Raw genomic sequence first — 13,134 nt, 5'->3', positions numbered from 1 at the left:
TTCCTGTGGTAACTGCCCCAAAACTATGGTCTGATCTTGATCAAAGTCATAATAATAATTCTCTATTTGGAGGGTCAGGAGGTGGACACACATTTACCTTTCTCAAGTTATCCATCCATTGTCTTCTGCTTATCCGGGCTCGAGGTAGCTGTCTAAGCAGGGTATCCCAGACATCCCTTGCCATGCTCTCCAGCTCATCCTGAGGTGGTCCTAGGTCTGTAGGAATATTTAGTCCCTCCAGCGAGTTCTGGGTGGGTTTGCTTGCAATTGGGCATCCCCAGTAAACATCCAAAGCAAAGCGTCCAGGAGATATCCGGTCAGATGCCCAAACCACCTCAACTGTCCCCTCTTGACTTGAAGGTGCAGCGGTTCTACTCCGAGCTCACCCCGGATGTCTGAACTCCTGACTTTATCTGTGAAGCTGAGCTAAAACACCCAACGGAGAAAACCCTTGTTGGGTGCTTGTGTTCTGGGTCTACCCGGAGCTTGTGGCCATAGATGAGGGTTGGAACAAAGATTGACTGATAAATCAAAAGCTTTGCCTTGCGACTCAGTTCCCTCTTCACCACAACTGTTCCCAAAACTGAGCGCTCCCCTCACTAGTTGATTGTCCTCCCTCTGCCTCCAGTTATGACTGAGGTAATGATCAGACTCCTGTTTTAGTACCAATGCAGAGTATATCCAGAAATTCAGGTAATATGGACAAATCACTTCAAATCCTGGACAAAAACATAATCTAACAAACTGCAAAGCTTGGTAACATTTCACCTGTAGCTGTATATACTGAGCCCGTCCTTGTTTATAGTCATTCATCTGCATGTTTTTGCATTATGGCATAATTGTTTTGCAAAACTAGCATGTTTTGATTCGAGTTAATCCTGCAAAGTATTAAAATGCACATGAAAGTAACTACATTTATCATTACTTTATTTGATTATTCAAGTGGTTATACAGAACGGCAGAATGAAATGTTACCATCTACTGTAAATATGCCTTTTCCGAACACATGGAAGTGGATTCTTTTCCCATTTTCCCTGGCCCTGTGTAACCTCCCTCTGCCTGCCCCTCCGCCAGGCCAACCACAGCATTGATTTTGATGCCAGCTCAGCGCTGGTTCTGACCATCGAGAGCACGCTAATCACTGCCTGCTCCTCCGAGTCCCTGGTGAGCAAAGGCCATTTCAAGAATTTCTGCATCCGCTTCGCAGAGGGCTTTGAGACCTCCTGGGATGATTGGAAGCCTGAAATCCGAGGGGATCTAGTCATGAATGCTTGTGAGTGACCGATTATATGGAAGTTTGAAAAGTGTTACTGAGGTGGTTAATTTTGTTTCCATTTTACAATAACCCTTTTTTAACACCCATACTTGATCAATGATTAATTGAGTCTTCTCAGGGAGTGTCCGTTATCAACCTGCCTGTTTGGAATGGGCTGTTCGCTTTACCTTATGTTAATGCTCCTGAGCTACTTCCGAATTATTCTTTCTATTTCTAACTGTATCCTCAATGTTCTTGTTATGTGTGGTTGTTAACCTGGCTTCAGTTGGTAGAAGCAGAATTGTGTCTTTCCATTCAGCATCTCAGAAATATTGACTGGCTTGTTTCTGTATGTGGTCCGTGTGCAGGTGTAGTCCCTGATGGTACATATGAAGTATGTTCCAGGACTACAGGGCAACCGTCCGCAGGCAAGTTCTTTTGACTAAGCCATAGTCCATAAAATATGGATCACACCCTCCAGCTCCACAATAAGCATGAGACAACTGTTTGAAATTTTTATTTTTGCATTAATTTCATCCACATCCTCTGCTGTGCTCTTCTCTCCCTCTTGGTATCGTCCTCCTCAAAACAGAGAGCAATAGCGCTGGTACCTGGACTCTCAACGTGCTTTGGAAAATGTGCGGCATTGACGTGCACATGGATCCCAACATCGGCAAGCGCCTGAATGCTCTAGGCAACACACTGACATCACTGACAGGCGAGGAGGACACTGACGACATCGCCGACCTGAACTCTGTCAACATGGCGGACCTTTCAGATGAGGACGAGGTTGACACCATGTCACCCACCATTCACATGGTCAGTCAATAGAGGCTGCATTCGTTTGCATTTATTTTGTGGTCGTAGGGACTTGAGTTTTGACTTACTGTTTCGACTTATTTAACCAATCCTGATGGTATTAAACTGTTAATATGATTTTAAGAGTAATATTCATTTGGCAGCAGTTAGATTATATTATATTTTTATATCAATTACACTCACAAATGTCTGTTAAATATCAGGTTACAGCCAGAAACCAGTTAGCTTAGCTTAGCAGAAATGGAAAATCTTTGAAAAGCACCTACTAGCACATCCAAAGTGACAGTTTGTGGTTTTACGGTCTGTCTGTCAAGGTACAGCTGGCTCCCTGGTTACCTGACAGTGACATCAAGACTGCAGGAAGTCACTGCCCGACCAAGAAATACTCTGTCACATGACCCTCCTTGTTGGTTTTACTCTTTAGTTTTTGTGTTGATTACTCAAACGGGATACATTTTCTTGAATAGCAAGGTTCTGGCAGTCAGGTTTCGTAACATTTGAACAGAGCTGGACGTCTCCACCGGTTTCCAGTCTTTGAGCTAAGCTAAGCTAACAGGCTGCTCATGATAGCTTCCTTCATATTTACTGTACAGACATTAGAATGATATTGATTCACAGAAATCGAATAGGTGTATACATCCTGAAATTTTGAATGATACCCTTTTTAATATTTCATCAATACATGTAAAGAAATCCTACCTGGCTTCCCTCAAAGTTTCAGAGGGTTAAGTCGTTCACTCTTCCAACTGTCCATCCATCTGTCCCTGCCGTTGTTTACAGAGTCCAGAGTGCCAGTTCAGCCCTCGGCTGACCTTAAGGAAGCGTCTGGTAAACCACATCCTGGGCCTCAGCCCCAGGCCTCAGAGTGTGTCTGTGTCACCCGACTACTCAAATTGTGAATCGCCTCGCCTGCAAGCGAGCTGTGACAGGGCCCAAAGACCTCTCTCCTGGTCCTGTGTATGTAGCATCACACTGTTCTCTCTGGGCTGAATAAATCACTGGCAAGGTGGCGTCAAATCTCAATCACCTGCCATTAACAGATCAAGGTTGTGGATTCCTTAATGCTAAGCAATGCTGTGGTACGCTCTAGCTAAATATCATGCTAGTGTCGCTTAGCATTTACTTTCACTGCCCTCCTCATTGAGCTTCAGTGCCGGGTGAAAATAATTAATTGGTGTTACACAATTCATGTGGCATCGGAGCTGTATTTTTTTCCTCTTTCACTTTGAGTGGAATGGTGAAGGTGGTGGTGGTGTCTTCTGTTTTGTGATATTTAATTTTGTCAACTGTGGTGTCTGACTAAACTACACATAACATTTTTAACCGAATCATAACAATGAAATAAACCTTTAATCATAGGTTTGGGAATGATGTCTTCTTACTTACAGCAGCTGCCTGGCAGAAACCTTTGAGACAAAATGGTTTGTTTGATCAGCAGGTTTGTCATGACTTTTATCAGATAATTTTGTTTTGGTGTGTATCAATGCTCTGACCCAACAGGAGACAATTGACCCCAGGAGGCAAATGGTGATGGGGAACCAGGTGATTGACGCTAGAGGCAGGAAGTTCACCAAGAGGGTGGTGGACATCAGAGAGCTGAACGAACAGGCCAAGGTCATCGACGACCTCAAGTAAGATTTGTTTTACCAACTTTAACTTCATTCCTTCTGATCTGATATTGATCATTCTAAAAGCTTACACTGGTAAAGAAAAGTCTTGTGTTCCACTGCTATCTTGTTAAAACTATCATCCTCTTTTCATGAGTGCAGGAAGCTTGGGGCCAGTGAAGGCACCATCAACCAGGAGATCCAGCGCTATCAGCAGCTGGAGTCTGTGGCCGTCAACGACATCAGGAGAGATGTCAGGAAGAAACTGCGTCGCTCCAGCATGAGGGTAAACAACCATCTCCTCCACAGTTAGAGTTGTATTACTTTTATACCTCGGGCTCTATCCACTTGAAATTATACAAAATAGTGACAGTATGGGTGCCATATATTTTTACGGGACCTGTTTTTGTGTTCTTTGCTCTGTAGGCGGCCTCTCTAAAGGATAAGTGGGGTCTTGGCTACAAACCAAGCTACAACCGCTCCAAAAGCATCTCTGCAGCCGCAGGCAGGCCACCTCTAAAAAGGATGGACAGACAAAGGTAACAAACGATTGCAGCCCTGGCACTGTATAATCAGAGAAATGATACCATTAAAGGTGCTTCAACTAGCATTTACTGTAAACAAACAAGACCACGTAACCGCTGTCTGTGACCTCTGCAACACATTTACCATTAACGCTCTCGCAAAGAGGATGTGGTGACTCGCAAATCAGTACATTCTGTTGAGGAGGGAAAGTGTTTGCCCCATTTGTTATAGAATAACACAGAGATCTCAAAGTTAATGTCTTTAAAGCAGTTCACACGCTGCAGAGCCTGTATAAATTAATCTCATTAACTCTAGAGTAGAATTAATGAATCAAAACAACAGGAACTAAACATGATGAACAACAAGGAAAAAAGTCTTGACTCAAACCTACTAAGAGCAACCTAATATCAATTAAAACTTGACATGTTTATATATTTGTATCTTGTGCCACTTGGCGTTTCCCTGTGTCTGTAGTTCCAGAATAGGAGATGTAGATGATTTGCCAGATATCAGAATGGATGCTTCATCTCCCGGACCCCGGGTCACCTTCAACATCCAGGACACGGTAAAACTTAATTTTAACACTTTCAGCACCATTTTACTCACAGAAAGATATAACACATCATTCGAACTGAACCAATATTAAAAGGAGACATATGATATTTTTTCTATTTTTGTTTTGTCTAAGGTATGGCTTTTTGTGTATGCAAAAGATCTGTTAAAAAGTTTAAAAAACAAAACAAAGTTCAAGGTAAGGGAGCTTCATGGCCCTACAAAAAACACTACTCAGCCATTTGTTTATTTGTTAATCCCACATTTGGCATCATGTTGCCCCGAAATAACATAGTACACATCTAGCAGTTGCTCTGCTACACCCCTAATAAAGCCAGGCAAAGCGAGAGCAGAGGCTGATATTTCCATCCTGTACTGGAAGCAGTTGACCAATCAAACCAGAGTAGGCTAGTTGGCCAATCAGATCAGACTGGGCTTTATCGGGAGGGGGTCTTAAAGAGACAGGACCTAAAGCCAAGTGTTTCAGACAGAGGCTTAAAAGAGGAGCTGCAGCAATGGACAGTCTGAACACATGAGACAAATTACAATGATATGAGCATAATATGTCTCCTTTAAGATGAGTGACGGTTTTGTGCCATTTTATATTGACAGTTTGAATGTTATCATCTCACCCTTCATTTGTGTTTGTTTCGCACTGTAGTTGATCACCATGCTCCATGATATTTACATGATGCTGTGACTCATATGATGTCATAGGATCATCAGTTTTACAGTTTATTTTTGAGATGCTTCAAAGGGAGACACCGTTGTGCTCTGAGGATTTGTTTTCCTTTTTAACACTTTTTTGAATAACTGTTTTGTTTAATTGAAGATTAATAATCAGGCGTTGGCCTTGGCCTCTGCAAATTCACCAGTCAGTCCAGACGAGATATTCAAGGTATATATGGTTCAAAAAATTCAATTTAACTAATTAAAAATCCTAACCAACAAATACTACTTCTGTTTCCTCCTCTCTACTTTGATTTCCTTTACGGTGCTGACAGGATTATAATATGCAAAATCAAGACAGGATGATGAGATATTATCTTCTGGTGTATAGATATACAACAGTGTGCTCATTTGCATAATAACACACTGTTACCCTGCACTTTGTGTCCCTGGTTATATTATGATTCCTTCCTGGTGCACAGAGATCACCTGGATTTATATTTAAATGTGGTATTAAAAGTAATATTAAAGTTCCACACACTTTATTATTCCTCTGTTGACAAAAAAACCTGATGCTTCATCTGCCCCAGAGATATATGAGATAGCAGCTCATCCCTGACTATATTTGGATGACTGAAACCCAAGTGTGCTTTCAGATATTAGTTTGCTCGTAAAATATAAGGCTTCCCCCTATAGATGCAAGGTTATGGTCGGTATGCTGCTCAATGAATTATGGAGGGTTAATATTCTCATCCTGTCTTGAAACTGCATAAAAACATCCAAATCAACTTATCTTCAACCTTAACACATGGACTGATTTCTAACAGCGATGCATGGGTGGCCTCTGAACCACAGTCTGTCAGCTGTCGATTGACACAACCTGTCCACATACACTGATTCTGCTATAAAATGATGTTGTCTAATAGCAGTTATTGCCTAACATCACAAATTATGAATAGTTTATATAATTAAAATAATCGGAAGGGGAAAAAGTACGTTGTTGGTAATTCCTTTATTCTCCCCCTCTGCACATCTGATTCACTCGTCTCCTGTGTGAAAGGCTGAAGGCTTAAACAGTGTTACCTTCCTGTTTTTGTACTGTAAAGAACTTATAACACTTACCAAGTTTCCCACCAAGGTGCATTTTGTGAAAATGCTTGAACTTTTGACTGATCTGTATCTGACTCTGTCAACAAAAATATTAGCTGTATCCTTTAATCCAAGACTTTGAGAAATATGTTCTACCCTAAACATTTTACTAGACAGAAACCATCATGAAGGTGAAAATGTAAATTTAAAAGAAAAGGTTTTATTTCCCATGAACCCAGACTGAATACAGAATTTAGCTTTAGTGGTATTTCCCTGCTTGGTGTAAATAATCAAATCCATCTGGCTTCTTTCAATCGTTCTTTAATGAAGACAGACCCAGACTGACTCTGGTAAAGGCAGCAGACCAAGTTTGTTTCACTTCTGTCCTTCCTTCTGTCATCTTAACCACCTACTTCCATTGTTCACTGATTTAGGAACAAACTTACATTAACAACATGATTGGGGTTTCTTGGATTTAAAAAAATCAGGACAACCAATGTTGTTGAGCTGATCCTCAGACTGGTCACAAATCTGTACTAGTCTCAGATGTTGTTTGCTTTCGTCACACATTTTCATTCTTTACACATTTATCAGTGTCCAGCAGCAGTCAGCCTCTTTCCAAACCTTTCTCGGGCATCTGTCGTTGTTGCTGACAGCTGGGCTTCTTCTCCTGCTGCTATTAAGGACATTCTGCTCGCAGACTCCGGTGTTTTGCCATGGTCATCCTCTTGAAAGTGTGTTTTTCCTTTGGTCCTGTGGGGGTGTCATGTCTTTGGTCATCTTCCTGTTTGTCACACTCTCTGTTTAATTTCTTTCCACTGAAAGTATCTGACCTCTCACCTCCTCTGAACAGTTGCAGGTTGGTAGTGTTTTGTAACATGCAGTCATAAAACTGAAACAAACACCGATTGGCTATAAATAAAGACAAGAAAAAACTTGTGATCCTCATGGTCCAATTTACAAAACACTATCTCCTTCAAAGTTACGATCTCTTGGCTACCTTCCTACTTAAGTCATCAACTACATCAGCAAAATTCTTAATTGATGCCTTTAAATAGGAAGAGCTTTATACAGACGTATAAACTGTCCCCTTGTGTGAGTTTGACTTTCTGCCCTTCTTTGAAGTTTCCTGAGGAGACAGAGGTCGACCTGTTGTCAGTCTCCATTGATGAGCCATCTCATCCTCATCATCACCCTCATCTTCATTCTTCATCCACTGGCGAGGGCCAGCACTCAGTTTTCAGTGCCCCTGGCACACCAGCTGTCTTCTCACCCACACTTCCCTTCCAGCATGATGACATGCGGCGCGACGACCTGTCCTCTTCCTCCTCCGAAGACTCCGAGAAGGAAGACGAGTTTGAGCGAGAGAAACCACAGAGCTACCGAAGGCCTGTGTGAGTTGTCTTGTTTTTGTCCACTCAAGCATAACTGTGATAACGTTTTAAGGAAAGCGCCGTTAATCTCATGTTCTAATTGCGTGAAAGCTTTGCTTTTATGATTAATGTTTTCAACCGTGAATACAGCTTCGCAGTTTTCGAAAACCAATAAACAATCCTCTTAACTGTTTGTTCACAGCCAAGCATCTCACAGGAAGTCCTCTGGCTTTTCTGCCGTGAGTCAGCTCTTCAGCGAGCGCTGGCCTAGCACGCCTGCCAACCGCAGCTTCGGTGGCCCAACAACTGAGAGAAACATTGACTTTGAGCTGGATGTCCGTGTGGAGATTGACAGTGGGAAGTGTGTCCTTCACCCCACTACTCAGCAGCCTGAGCACGAGGACATTTCCTTAAGGAGGTACGATGAAATTCATGTTATTCATTCTGAAAACTACAGAATTTAACCAATTCATTTTTTAAATAATGTTGCTTAAAAAGTCAAATCAAACAGGAATGGTTTGCCAGATAAAGTTTTAATGCTGTACCTGAGACAGAGGTGACAGCCTGTTCTCAGTGGAAACAAGAAGTACAACTTTCTATATTCAGCTAACCAAACAGAATAAGGCATAAGCACACCTTCCTTCTACATATGACAAGCCTCTATCCCTGCGGGGTTTATAGGAGCTGCGAGCGCAGCCTCAGGAGTCTGGACCAAGAATCTCCCCCCAAAAAGAAGAAGCTGCAGCCCACCTACACCTCCACCACCCATCTGTTAGCTGGAAAGAAATGTCCCTCCTCTCTGCAGACCAAATCTAATGACATGGAGACCACAGTCTTCTACATTCCAGGAGTAGATGTTAAGGTCAGTTTCTCCCTCAGTATCCAAGTTATCCACAAGTTTCTACTGCGCTCTGTTTATTTATTTTGTAATGTTTTCCCTGCAGTTGCACTACAACTCCAAGACCCTGAAGACGGAGTCGCCCAATGCCTCACGTGGATCGTCTCTCCCCCGCACGCTCTCCAAAGAGTCAAAGCTGTATGGTATGAAAGATATCGGCCCTCCCAACCCTCCCAATGCTGTCCAAAGCAAGACTAACTCGCTCCTACCTCCCCCGCCCCCACCTATTCCATCAGGTACTGAGCATTCCCTCATTTTTAATTGCATGCCCGAGCACCATCCGTAATCAGCGAACTTAAGAGTGCCACGTCTCTCCGATGTGACGATTTACATCCACGCGTAGACCCACCGAATCAAATGCATGTGATTACATCCTTTATTTTTAAGGCATGAATCCAGAGGGCACCTTTGATCAAAGTGGCTCATGCATATTGATGTGCACCACATAGGGAAATACACCAAAGACAGAAACTACTGTTAAAGTGATTCCGCTTAATTTAAAGTTTACGAAATGAACTGCCAGAAGTGTTGCAGACGTTTGGTCTAGACCTTAGCCGTGACTCTAGCTCTCATGTGTCTGCAGCCAAAGGTAAAGGCAGTGGAGGGGTTAAGGCAGCCAAGCTGTATGCCTGGGTGGCCCTCCAGACTCTGCCAGAGGAAATGGTCATCAGTCCCTGTCTGCTGGACTTCCTGGAAAAAGCACTGGAGACCATTCCTATCACTCCAGTGGAGAGGAGCTACGCAGGTTGTTTCATTGCACCAACTGATCTTTAAGGATACTTATTGTACATGTGTATGAAAGACGTCTTTACTGTGTGTTTGTGTTCCTCTCTCAGCTGTAGCTTCCCAGGAGGAGGACATGGGTCAGTTTGACCCCGTGGAACAGCTGGAGGAATCCACCACCTCCCTGGTTTCCTCCTCCACTTCAGCCTACTCCTCTTTCCCTGTGGACGTGGTCGTCTATGTTAGAGTCCAGGTACGAACAACCTGACTGCAATTCTCACAGCTCGCTCAGTGTAGTTTTTCACAAACATTTGCGGCACTAGATAATAACCTTAACAAATAAAATTAGTTTGAGTAACTTGTTCACGCATTTTTCATCGTTCATCTGATCCTATTGATGAGTTAAATTTTTTTAGCTTTACCCATATGTCTTGAATTTGGTACATTTTTCTTGTTTCTCCTCGGGTCATACTTCTTATTTATTTATTCATTCATATAGCACTTTTGAAAACAAAGTTAGAAAACAAGATAATAATTGTAATTAACATGTCAAAAAATCCTTAATCAAAAGAAATAAAATGAAGTAAATAATATATCAAACAGAACACTTTAAAAATAATTAATTTGATTAAATTAAATAAAAAACGAATTACAAAAATCCCATTTTATAAAATCAGATTTATTAGGTGACATAAAAAAAAGATGTGTACCAGTTTCTCCAGAGTGTTTCTGTGTCATGGGCACTATACTTTATATTGTGTATATTTTAGTGGTTATAGTTTATTGCCATTAGAGCTGTCACAACATTTGATTTTCACTAATTTATTATTTTAGCAGTATCTAAAGAAAAGTTAGAATAATAATTATTAAAATAATCAGTCAATTTTCTATTTAACATTTGTTATTGCTTTTTAAATCTCATTTATGTTCAATATACGACTAACTTCTAATACTTAACATGGTTGTGCTGATAGATGATGATCTTGTTGCTTGAAGGTGGTCAGAACGATCACGCATTAACCAATTCTTTCATAGATTTATTAAATTGTTATTATTATTATTATTATTATTGTTATTATTATTACTCATAGTAGTACCATTGAATTGGATAATTAGAAGTCATATTTTGCCCTGTTATAGTTTCATGTCTCCATTTCCTGCATAAAATATTTCCTAGTCAAGATAAGCACATGCACACGTACACGCACACACAACTCTGAATGTGCCGTTTGTGTGTAGGTGCCCCACTGATATGGAAACAGAGCGGAGGAGATCAGAGACAACACAGATCAGTTTTATTAGTCTGTTTGATTTTCGTTTTTTGTGGTCTTTGTCAATTCCAAGATGAGTCATGCTCAGCACACAGGGTAGAAATACTAATTAGAACTAATACTAGCTTTTTGATGGGGATATTGCAAAATACCAACTTACCATTTTACTGTTTTCAGAGAATTTGCAGAGATGCAGTTATTTTATGAAATTTCCCAGTGATCTACATCATGCTCTTACCTACGTATTTGATGTCTGTGTAATTGCACATCAAGTTTCCACATTTTTCTAACTAAATTGTGAATTAAAAAAAAAAAAACAGATGTGTATTTGTAGTTTTTAATTCATATCTTCGGTTTTCATTTGTGTCTAGCCCTCTCAGATCCGCTTCAGCTGCCTGCCCATGTCCAGGGTGGAGTGTATGCTCAAACTGCCATCTTTAGACCTGGTCTTCTCCTCCAACCGTGGGGAACTGGAGACCCCAACCGGAGGCCACCCCAATGACGCACCACACCCGCCGCCCTCCTCCACCCCGCCGGGGCAACATATCCCTAAACCACCTCCAAGCAAAGGTGTGACAATGCCTCATTCAGTTTCAATAGAATAATGGTTAAAGTTAGCAAAGGTTGTGAAGAATAAAGTGTGTGAGGTCCAACTCACACACTTTTTGTCCTCTTCACTGTTCTTTCACTCAGTCTGTCACACACTGTGAGCTGATCTATTAGCAGTCGCTCCATGCTATGTCTGGGCCCTGTGTGATTTAATGTTGCTCACAGCTTGTTCTCCTGCATTCATTACTTTGCTGCATCTTGGGTCTTCTTTTTTATTTAGTCCAGTCACATGTACAGTAAATATACAGTTTGCTCTGAAGTCCAAAGGGAACTGGTTGTGAATTAATATGACAGAATACCATGAATATGAAGCAGTGTGCAACAGACAGTTCATTTAGACCTGTGATCTGATTGGCTTCCTCTTTTCTGAAAATGTGATTTTATTTTTTTATTTTTTATCATTTGTGTCCAAAAAACAATCTCGTGTGGTGTTGGACCTGCTACCACTGTTGATTGTCATATTTTACTTTATTTATTCCTGCTCAGTCTTACATCCTCTCTCCTCCACCTCCCTCCAGCGTCTCCGTTATTGGGGAGCCCTCTAGGCAGGAGCCGCCACAGCAGCAGTCAGTCGGACCTCACCGGCCCCCCAAGTAACTCCTCGGGCCTCAGCTTCACCGCCTGCATGTCTGACTTCTCCCTCTACGTCTTCCACCCCTACGGGGCCGGAAAGCAGAAATCTGCTGTCACTGGGTTGCCTCCGGGCCCGGGGCCATTAGGTACGAGGAGAGGGAAAACCTGCTGTAATGTTGTTGTGTGCTTATGAAACAGTGATACAGGTTTTCACAAAAATCGGCGTCTAATATTATGGCTGATAAAGACTTAAGCCTCTATTCTACTGGTCAAAAAACCCACTAACATCTTTAGTTGGAAAGGAGTCAATCCCCTTTTTTCTGTGGTTTTACCCATGTTTAAAGAAACCTGTGCAAACCTGCTAATTTTGCATTAAAAGAGGTTTTACTGAGATGTTGCACTGTTCATAGGAGTTGTGTAAAAAAGCAGGTTAAATAAACATGTGCAAATATTAATATATAAGTCTAGTATGAATTAGAATAACCATGACAGCTGACTTTACAGTATATATTTAGTAATAATGAGGTACACCATTATCTCACTCTACTTCCAACTCTTATTAATGTGTGAAAGGACATTTAGATTAAAAACAGATTAAAGTTTAAAGAGCATCATAATTATCTCCTCTTTTCCTTAAGGTACAGTAGACGAGGAGCCGTCCTCTGTAACAGGGAGGAAAGACTCTCTGAGTATCAACCTGGAGTTTGTGAAGGTCAGTTTATCCAGGATGAGGAGAACAGGATGTCCCACATTCATCGAAAGCTTCATTCCTGCCAAAGGCGGCAAAATGGACACCACCCTCATCAACATCTCAGGTACATCGTCAGCCCCAGTGGAAGGCGGCCTCATGCAGTAGATTATTTGTCTTCTCGATTCATTTTCCTACTCATCTAGGACATTCTGTAAAATTTAAATGGTATGAAAAATTTATATTTTATGCAGGGTAGCTAAGGGGATTTAAAAAATTCACACCAAAAGAGTAGAATAATAGACCCTCTTCAGATCTGGTATTAACATCTGTCCTGAGTGATCTGATCACGTAGTTCACGTCGGAACGCACCCAAATGCGTCCGGAGATTCAATCACTCAGACCACAATCAGAGGTGGTCTGAGTGATTAAAGCAGACATGTGTGGCGACATTTGTTTTGACTGTGTCACCACATTTGTGTC

At 41.6% G+C, this 13,134-nt stretch overlaps 1 protein-coding gene across 14 annotated transcripts in view; it reads left to right on the top strand.

The window, feature by feature from the left end:
* The window catches only part of kiaa1109 (KIAA1109 ortholog), an 84,906-nt gene that overhangs the window by 58,042 nt on the left and 13,730 nt on the right, over positions 1–13,134 (top strand). For 5 of the 14 annotated variants that reach the window (XM_034575552.1, XM_034575553.1, XM_034575555.1 and 2 more), the window contains 18 exons: positions 1,075–1,273; positions 1,624–1,683; positions 1,848–2,074; positions 2,855–3,031; positions 3,575–3,705; positions 3,844–3,967; positions 4,108–4,220; positions 4,681–4,771; positions 5,591–5,656; positions 7,642–7,910; positions 8,092–8,307; positions 8,571–8,751; positions 8,834–9,023; positions 9,371–9,532; positions 9,624–9,763; positions 11,153–11,351; positions 11,909–12,109; positions 12,602–12,778. In XM_034575552.1, the coding sequence (XP_034431443.1) occupies positions 1,075–1,273; positions 1,624–1,683; positions 1,848–2,074; positions 2,855–3,031; positions 3,575–3,705; positions 3,844–3,967; positions 4,108–4,220; positions 4,681–4,771; positions 5,591–5,656; positions 7,642–7,910; positions 8,092–8,307; positions 8,571–8,751; positions 8,834–9,023; positions 9,371–9,532; positions 9,624–9,763; positions 11,153–11,351; positions 11,909–12,109; positions 12,602–12,778 (2,923 nt within the window). The remainder of the gene's footprint in view (positions 1–1,074; positions 1,274–1,623; positions 1,684–1,847; positions 2,075–2,854; positions 3,032–3,574; positions 3,706–3,843; positions 3,968–4,107; positions 4,221–4,680; positions 4,772–5,590; positions 5,657–7,641; positions 7,911–8,091; positions 8,308–8,570; positions 8,752–8,833; positions 9,024–9,370; positions 9,533–9,623; positions 9,764–11,152; positions 11,352–11,908; positions 12,110–12,601; positions 12,779–13,134) is intronic. The other 9 variants (XM_034575563.1, XM_034575561.1, XM_034575565.1 and 6 more) reach the window with 7 other exon arrangements.

The sequence above is a fragment of the Hippoglossus hippoglossus genome, chromosome 22 (assembly GCF_009819705.1).
Source record: "Hippoglossus hippoglossus isolate fHipHip1 chromosome 22, fHipHip1.pri, whole genome shotgun sequence".
Lineage (NCBI taxonomy): Eukaryota > Metazoa > Chordata > Actinopteri > Pleuronectiformes > Pleuronectidae > Hippoglossus > Hippoglossus hippoglossus.
Note: the sequence above shows the minus strand (reverse complement) of the source record. Positions and strands in the feature narration are given on the sequence as shown.